This window comes from Phaseolus vulgaris, chromosome 4 (assembly GCF_051622355.1).
Source record: "Phaseolus vulgaris cultivar YP4 chromosome 4, ASM5162235v1, whole genome shotgun sequence".
NCBI classification, from domain to species: Eukaryota; Viridiplantae; Streptophyta; class Magnoliopsida; order Fabales; family Fabaceae; genus Phaseolus; species Phaseolus vulgaris.
The window spans coordinates 10,567,894-10,577,532 of NC_143501.1; the positions used below are offsets into that span (position 1 = coordinate 10,567,894).

The 9,639-nt window shown below is 28.6% G+C and overlaps 1 protein-coding gene across 2 annotated transcripts; it reads right to left on the reverse strand.

Annotated features, from left to right (window-relative positions):
• Positions 1–2,072: 2,072 nt before the first annotated feature.
• On the reverse strand, positions 2,073–6,678 carry LOC137837195 (RHOMBOID-like protein 9, chloroplastic). 2 transcript variants are annotated; one of them, XR_016520320.1, is made up of 7 exons: positions 6,451–6,678; positions 4,964–5,519; positions 4,403–4,613; positions 4,085–4,269; positions 3,526–3,696; positions 2,953–3,107; positions 2,073–2,552 (listed from the first exon to the last, which is right to left on the reverse strand). XR_016520320.1 is itself a non-coding variant. In XM_068646124.1 (7 exons), exons 2-7 carry the CDS (start codon positions 5,499–5,501, stop codon positions 2,279–2,281), a joined length of 1,515 nt encoding a protein of 504 aa, XP_068502225.1. In that variant the 5' UTR covers positions 5,502–5,519; positions 6,451–6,678; the 3' UTR covers positions 2,073–2,278. The 2 variants fall into 2 exon arrangements, 1 of the variants encoding a protein (XP_068502225.1); XM_068646124.1 differs by having other exon boundaries at positions 4,104–4,269.
• Between the last annotated feature and the right edge of the window lie 2,961 nt (positions 6,679–9,639).

Here is a 9,639-nt window from a genome sequence, read left to right on the forward strand (position 1 = left end):
TGCAACATTCTATACTCACATATAACACACGATCATCGCAATTTATTTATTTATTTTAAATACCAACAAGAAAAGCAAAGGTAAGTTAGTGATTATTTAAACCTTCAATAAAAATTTAGATTTGAATCATCTTAATCACAATCACATGTATCATCACACTTCATTCATTCCAAATATACTAAATAACAAAGTGTATGTAAATATCTCATGTTTTGCATCACACATACCATAAATCTACTCACATAGTCCATTACCACTCACATTATAAATTAACTAACATCTACATATACACTTAACTCTACTTTCAGAAGACTCGTGTATAGAAATTATCACACACAGACATGCACCTGTCATACTTTCCACTGTGAATCCACACAGTCATGCACATAATCATCTTAATATCAAATCACCTCATTTGATAGGGTAAATCCATATGATACACTACGATAAGTTATTTCAAACCTCATACTCAGTCATATGAACTTTTTACGACTCTCACCACTTGATACTTTTCATCTATGTGATTACAATATATAAGTAGAGTTAGGATTGTCCCTTTCATTAAGTACTCACAAATCAATATACCCTCCTGATAATTTCAACACGGTATTTTCTTTCATGAAAATGTATGTCTCGATTGTAATCCACATGATTCAGATTTCATCTCGTTCATCAACATACTACTCAATCACACAAAAGTTTATACTTTAAAAACTGTTAGAAAAATATCAACAATAAAACTTTACAAATTAATTGAATAAATTATTTTAAATACTTATGTTACACAAATTAAATTAAATATAGACTTTTGAAAGTTGTAATCACTTCCAATTGACAAAATGATAAAAAAAAATAAAGATTTAATCCAGTTTCATGACCTATAGAAAAGAAACAAAAGGTAGATAAACAAAATAACAAATATTGTCAAAATGGCTTGAGCCAATTCAAAGGGTTTAATCCCTTGGAAAATTGGTTGAGTGAATTTGAGACAGAAATTTCCTAAAAATTGAAATTTCATATCTGCTTAGCGCATGAATTTTTGTTGAGTGGATTTGGACAGAGCACCCCAAAGCTACATCTCGAGTACATTGAGCGCATGAAAAAATACGTTGAGCGCATGAAAAAATGTTGAGCGGATTTAGGACAAAGAGCACCCTAAAATCTCCACTCCAATTCATTGAACAAGCTTGGAGATCTAAATTTCCCATAATTTTGCATGTAAAGTATGCTATAAGCTTAGGGAAAACACGAATTCGTTTAGGCGATGAGTTGAGTGATTAAAAATCATCTTTCTAACAACTCAAGTATATTTTTCAAGTTGTATTTAAAATTAGTTGTAAAAATTCATAATTCATACCACAGTCATTTTAAATCATCAATCCAATTGTTTAACTTTCAATCCTTTTCATAAATTAACATTTATTGAAAAATAATATTAGCTTCCCTTATTTGAAAACTTGTTCTAGTACGCTCAGTAGTCTCACATTGACCCTTACAATACTATCTCAAATTCCTTGTGTTCGTCACAAGTGGACAAAACGAAATTTATCATGAGTTAAAAGTAATTTAAGCTCTATTTTATTTATTTGGTTAAACAAGAGTTCAATTGAAATGTGAAAAGGAAAAGGCATAAATATGATTTTTCTAAGTTTGGAATTGTGTTTTTAAATATGTTATAACAAATTGTGAGATGATTATAAGCTCTATGGAAAATCATCATTATCTGGAGTAATGGATTACAAATGTTTAATAATCTATCACATTACTGCAATTTTATGGTAGAGATTAACAAAATGAACGATTACACAGGAGGTATGAACAATTTTATATAATAATCTATCACTTTATCAACAATTATCTCAATGAAGGGAAAGAGAAAAATAACTCTGAAACTTTGGAACAATCGGTGGAAACTGAGGTATGCGCTATCAGCATCACTGAGAGAGAAAAGTTATACATAAAGCTGATTTACAATAAAAGGGACCAAACTATAGCACATTTTAACATCTCAAAGAGAGTGCAGTTTTCTTAAATTGGAGGAAAATAACTTTGTATTTTAAGCATCTATCAAGTATGGGAATTGTAATACTTTTGAAAATATTATTGAAAGTAACCCTAAAATATTCTTATACAACTATCTTAGTGATAAGTGCTTCTCTTGCACTTCCCACTTTTTACTTCCTTTTTTACAATATACATGTCTTTGTAGGGCAATTGCCAGTACCTTCCTACAAGGTAAATCTGGTTCAGAAACCTTGTGAGTTGATCACATGTTGCATCAGCCAAATAACAACATATATTGAAGGGCATCAATAGCTGCTGCATTGACAGATGCAAGTGCATTTGGTGGGGGCTCCATGAACAAAAGGAATGAGCTAAGAACAATGATGAATATGGTGAATATGAATACTGATTTGCAAGAATCACCTTGTTTTCTAACAAGTTTGAGTCCTTCTTCTTGACTAGTTCCTGATGATGTATCATTCAACTGAAGTATTGGACTAGTTAAAAAGCCATAGGCCATGCCTGAGAAGGCTGCTCCAAAGTGTGACCTACAAATCACCCAACCACCAAATAAAGGTTTCCATGAATAACAATTTATTGTGCTACAATTTAAATTTTTGCAATATAGTTTCTTGTTTTCTCCATTCCCCTATTTTGGGAAGATCTCAAAACAAGTTTTTCAATTTATGTATCAAGTGAAGTTTGGTTGGGACCAAGGTGATCAGGATCATACAATGACTTATCCTATTTAGGGCTGTTGTGCTTATTTTTGACATATCAAGCTTAATTATTTCAGTTAGCCTTGATTGAAAAGAGAGATTGCTCTCATATCCTGTGAGATTCAAATCATTTACATGTATGCCACTTCCTTTTGATGTTAAATTCTTTTCATGTTTTTATTGAGTTTCATGACTAAACTACTTCTCTGAATAACAATGCATCACATACCATTCATCAATTGGACCAAAGTGGCTTAATATGAACATAAGAGCTGTAATAATAACTGCCTTCTGGAACAGGCTCTCTGAAGCAGCACTTGCAATAACACCTTTGTTTTGAATTTGATACATGAGCCAAGCACCAATTATTGCAAATACAGGACCCTGAGTACAAGTTTAAGTTAGCAAGAGAGCTAAAGCAACCAAAGGAGATCAATCAGAAAGAAAAGTAAAAAAGTTAATCCAACTTCACTAATCAATCTAGAAGATTTTCAAAAGGTTTGACATTATATATACTTAATTTAACCAAATGATTCTCACTTGATTTCTATCAAACCCTTAGAGCATGTGCAAATACAAAGCCATTATAATAGGTATTTGGGATTAATCAAATTCATGCAGCATCCTTGTTGACAAACGTTAGTTATGAGTGAACAACAAAATCTTACTTGGTATTATAATTTACATCAACAAATAATTCTCTACAACTCATATTAATTGAAAATTAAATATTATAGCGTAGTCATCAGAAAAAATGTTCAACCAAAAGAACCATGGTTTAGAATTGTGACATGGTACTTACAGTTCCACCAACAGTGGGATCTGGTGTATGTAGAAAACTTGTGAAGTTGCAAGCAACTCCACCCAATATGTAGATCAAGAAAAACGTAAATGAACCATAGCCTTTGCAAACTTGAGGCCCAAATGTTACAAGGGCCCAACAACTGAGAGCCATGTGGAACATTCCTGCATGCTGCATATACAAATTTTCTAAGATGCATGCTTAAGAAACATAGTTTCAGTGAGATTAATTTAGCATGTGGTATTAAAATAAGTCTCTTACACAATAGACAGAGGACACTTTTTCACTTTATTTTGCTAAGTGTTCTAGATATCAAGATTTCGTGTTTGATGCATGATGTACACCGATACTAATCATGATTGTTATAGTAGTTTTAAGCAATGAGTTCCATTGTTTTCATGCAGGAAGTGCATTCTAGATTGTAATGGCTAAGACAAAATAAAAGTTTAAAAAGTTTCATATATTCTTAGTCTCAATAAGTTTGAAAAATGTTTTACATGTGATTTTGCAAAATGATGAGGAATGTCATGTAACATATCTGCAGAATGGAAACACGGACCCAATTCTCAATCTTGTACCAGAAACATTGGTGTTATAAGCCTCCACCATTCTCCAACCACGATCAAATGGTTTATCTTTGCTCCATACAGTAGTGGAATCGAAAACAGCTCTAAATCAGAAGTTCTTATTGGACTTGCTATTTCAAATAGAAACACAGCAATGTTTATAGAAACCAATATGCCACTGCACCCAGATGAAGGATTAAAGAAAGTTATTTATAATATCACAAACAATTCATGTGAGGCAAGTTAGTATGATAGCTTCAAGAATAGCCAATGAAAGAATAAAACAAGAACTTTGAAAGAGCAGGACTTACATTAGGTAGAGATTGGAGGTTTCAATATGCTGCAATAAATCAGTAGTAGACCTTGGACCATGTACATCTTTTAGTCTTCTTATTCCCACAAAAGCATTTTGTTTCCTGAAGTGTGATCTTCCAGTGTCTTTGCTCACAGATTGTTTTGGTGCTAAATTTTCTTCCCTACTATTCTCAACATGATATGACATGCGAGATTCTTGGTTTGCCCCTGCATATAAAAATACTAACCCATTCATCTTTGAAACAAACTTGTCCTTTTATCAGTTAGAACAAGGTTTAAGTAGTTGGGATTTGTTAAGACCAAGTCAGCTAGAATAGAACAAGAGAAGGATCATCAAGGTTGGAGTGTGTAGTTTATGCATTGACAATGTAAGGGGCTTTTATACTATTATCTAATGATATAATCACAAACCACTATGTACTAAAAGTTTGCTCACTTTTATAATCACTCTTAAAAATCACACCAATCATGATTTCTGATTATTTACTAGTAGCAGTGCACAAAAATTACACTCTAAATGAAAAGACACCACATCACTAGAAGTAATTACACTTTACCATGATTTAGTTTGCCAAGATACTCATCAAGAGACTCTATTACAGTTTTTGATGTAGTTTGACACTCTGCTTGATGCACCTGTATCACCTTGTGTGATGAATCAAATGTACGCAATTTTGCATCATCTTGGAGTTTTCCAAAGTAAGAATCTAATGACCTTAGTTGCTTCTCAGTTGGGCTAGAATCTGCTGAGCACCAAACTCTGAAAAGATTTTCTTTCTTTGAATAACATCCCTGAATGAGGCTTAGGTAATTGTCTGTAACACAAAGTCTTGTCACATTCTTATGCAAAGAACCTTTCTCATGAAGTGTGCACCTGGGTACATTCCTCTCTTTGGTGTTTGATTTTGTGAGGAGATTGTTGACTTTGTTCCATGGTTGGCAACTCCTGCAAATTTGACCAGGAATTGAAAAGATGGACCTCTTCATATTATCACACTCATACATGAACCTCTTCTCACTCTGCCTCATTGTATTTTGGGTTGGCAAAGTTTTGTCCTTGTAGGGCGTTTTGTAAAACATAGGAAATGCTGCCATGAAAACCTGAAAGTAAACCTGAAGAAAGAAAAGGATAATCAACATCTAAAGGAAGAAAGCAAGTGAAAACAAATAATCACTAGAGTAAATAGCATGTTTAAAGGATTTTTACACTCATCTATTCACTATGCATAATTGTTTGTTAACTTTTGCAATATTATTAAAAGCCAACCATAATTGTAGGTTGAATGTAAAGCTTTTTTACATAGAAAAATTAATCTCCTTTTAGAATTATTTATGGGGATATAGGAGATTTTACACTAATGAATCATGAGAACCCATATAAAAAATAAAAGTACTATCACTAACTCAAAACACTAACATTAAAACCTTAAAGCAATGAGTTTGTGGATTTTTTTATACATTGTTCAACTTTCTTATTTCTGACTCAAACTCACACTTGTAATCTAACAACTTTAGCTCAAGCAAGCAACATCGAAACTCACAAATAGCATGAAATGAAATCCACCTTACTGGGTCTGCAATCACACAATTTTTTTTGAAGAAAAAAACAATTTATTTCAGACTTATTGGGTCCTTGTTCTTACAAAAAGGTTTGCTCAGAGCATGAACAGTGGATGAGGAGAATAACCTATTCACCTTGAACCACATACACCTTTGTCAGACTATCAACACTTTTACATATCCCCAAATATCTACTGTTGTATCATAATAGAAAGTGGTAAATATATTTTCATTCAATCATTTCTTCATTTATATTTCAAACTATGCACAAAAACTACCTTATGCAATCAAAGATATCAATAGTTTCTTTCTGTAGCAAACAGAAAAACATAAATCCCTTTAAGGCCTTGTTTTTATCGTTAGAACACTCATTAACAAATTGAAATGGTGAAGAAAGAAACAAAGGCGACCAAAGTTCAACAATAATGGTTATAGAATGAAGAAACTGAAATGCAAAAAAATGAAGGTTTGGACTTGGTTGTACCTGTTAAGATACTACAATGCAGAAAAATTGTTTAATTCTCACTCATCTTAGCTTCTTGAGAACTGCAAAAGAAATCATGTGAAATTTGTTACTTGATATGAATTCCATTAATGGCATATGGTAATAGGTTCATGGTAGTTGCAAATTGCACAGACAATGATCTACAATGACAGCTAATTCTGTTTCACTGTGCCTTATCTGTGTTCAGCCATTCATGGTTTGAAACATGAGATATGCAATATTTGTTAGCCAATAAATGCAAAGGATTTGGGTGGACCCACTTGCCAGTTTGGTCATTCTCACACGTTGCATGCTTAAGCACCTCAAACTTCAATCATGGAAAATCTGTGGCTTACAACTTCTTAATGGGGAAATGAATTGTGATGCAGAGGAATCAAAACCAAAATATCTAAAACAAGTAGATGATTCAAATTTTCAAAACAAAAAAAATTCCCATATGAAAAGGATGAGTTTGTTTGTGTTGATTGAACTTTTTTTAATGAAACAACCTAATTTTAATTTTTTTTATGTCATTGTGTAAAATAAGTAACTTTTTTTTTTGTTTTTTAATGAGTAAATTATATCTCATTCTTTACAAAATAATTGCTTTAATTTTTAAAAATATTTATTTTATGACTCGAAATTTATATTTGATATACATAATATATCAATATATTTGTTTTTTCAGTTATGGGTGTTGGAGATTTTTTTTATTTTTAAATAATTCTTGTAAATTTTATTTATTTATATTAGTTTTTTAATTATTTTGTGTTAATACTGTAATATGACCAATTTTGTGTTTCTATTGTATAATATATGAAAAATTGGAATTAGTGTTTTGCTATTTTTTTTCAAACGAACTAACTCAAAACGAATGAAATATTATAAAAATTTAAAACACACAAAAGAATATTACCAGAACTAGAATGAAAGAGCAAAAGTACAAAAACAATTACAACTATCATTTCAATTTTCTTTACGCACTTAACAAAAAACAGTACGGACAGAAGAGTTTAAATTCAATATATAAAATTCACTAAATTCCCTTTAAAATTGGTGATTACTCATTAACATGTAAAATATATATGAACCTCTGATCTAAACATTTTTTTTATCCAAAATATTTTGATGGCTTCGGTTAATTATTTGAAATGTCAAACTATGTTAACATTTTTTTATCTCTAATATAGTTTTTATATTAGAAAAACAAATATGTATAGTTATAAAGTGAATCTGAATATAAATATATAATTTCTCTTGAATTGTTTATACAAGATAATTCTAGTCATAAGAGAAAATTAGAAAAATCTAAATCTAAATAAAGAAAGAAATTATTGTTAAAAATATGAGAGCAAATTGAAGTGGGATTTGCTTGCTTCCTTTATGTAATATTACATTTGTATTTTTTTTTTACTTTCAAAAACAAAAAATCTTAAGAATTCATATTTTTAATAAGAGTAGCATGTTAAGACAATTGTCTTATAACAGTTAGGCAATTGCTTCCTGCAGCACATGATTACAACAATTCCAGACGAAAATGTCCTTTAAGAAATGAGATACATATAAAATTATATTTCAAATTACATTTGAGACTTTCTTTTTCTAAATACAATAAACTCTTCCGAATCTATTTTTTTAAATGTATTATTTTTAGTTTTGGATTTTCTTATCCAGAATGAATTTATTTTTAGAATGTATTATTTTTTTCAATTTTAAATTTTCATTTTTAAAATAAAAGATATTTGAAAATTTTATTGACAGCAGGTTAAAAAATGTTGGGTGTAGAAAGTCTTTGGTTAACAGTTAAGAAAAAATATGTTTTGATAATCCATCAGTCACTTCACAATCCACTTTTAATTAATCTTAATATGATTATTAAAAAAAATTGCCGATAAAAAAAAGGTGGTGCAAAAATTTATTAAATATAATTTAAACAATTTTAATCGAGTCTTTATTAAAATTCATATTTATTTATTTTTATATTTTTAATTAATTTGAATTTTGTCATTAGTTAAAGTGATATAAGTGATACTTTACATAGTCAGGATTTTTTTGCATATATCTACATGTAAAATAAAAAAATACAATTTTAATTGATATCTAATATTAATTATTTTAATTTTAAATTAATCTTTTGATTAATTTAGAATATAAAATAAAAATAATTAATGTTAAATATTAATTTATAAATTAGTTTATAATTTTTTATTAATAATAAAAATTATATTGTATAATAATATTTTTATTATTATAAAATAGTATATAATTTTATTAATTAATTAATTATATTTTATTTTATTTTTATTTAATAATTTCTATGTAGTAAATCCACAAAATAATAAGTAGTTTACATGATAAATTGAATGAGTTAGTAACGTTACACATTAAGTGAAATATTATAATTAATTAATTATAAAGTATTGATAAAAAATTGTAGCTTAAAACATTGAAAGTTTTTTAAGGAAAAAAAAAAGTTTTTTTTAGTGCATGCATGAGAAATATTTTGTTAAGGAAAGAATTTTGTAATAAATTATTTCAAAATCTTAGTTTAAATTTTTGAAGTATCTAAAAAAATATTAAGAACATTAAAAGGATAAATTCAAAATAATAATGTTCGATAAACTAATAAAGGAAACACAAATTTTATAAATATTTAATTGTTGAAATTAATATTTAATTAATAGTAATATTTTAAATTTGTTCATACATTAATTTTAATTTTATTCTGTTGGCATCTCTAAACTAAAATTTGATATTATTATAAGTAAAACCACGAGATATTTTGAATAAGATTATTAAATAATTTGAGTATATAAATAAATTAGAATAAGGAATGAATATCGAGAAAAAAAATGTTAATAATACAGTTTTTAAATGAAATTATTCAGAAAAAAAAAGATTGATTTGGTAGAATAATTCAACTATTTTTTTAGTTTTATGTTATTGTAATATGTCACATAATAGTATATATTACATAATAGTAATATGTTATTTAGATTGATTAAAGCTGTAGCTTTTTTTAATGTGTTATGTAATAACTTGGTTTAATAATAAATATTATAGTTATTTTGTGTCATTTTAACTTATTTTATGTGCAAAATACCGTGGCCAATGTTCTTTTAAGAAAATACACTTCACTTAATAATCTTGAATAAGACAGTATAAAAATGAGGATGATTTTCAAAAAAA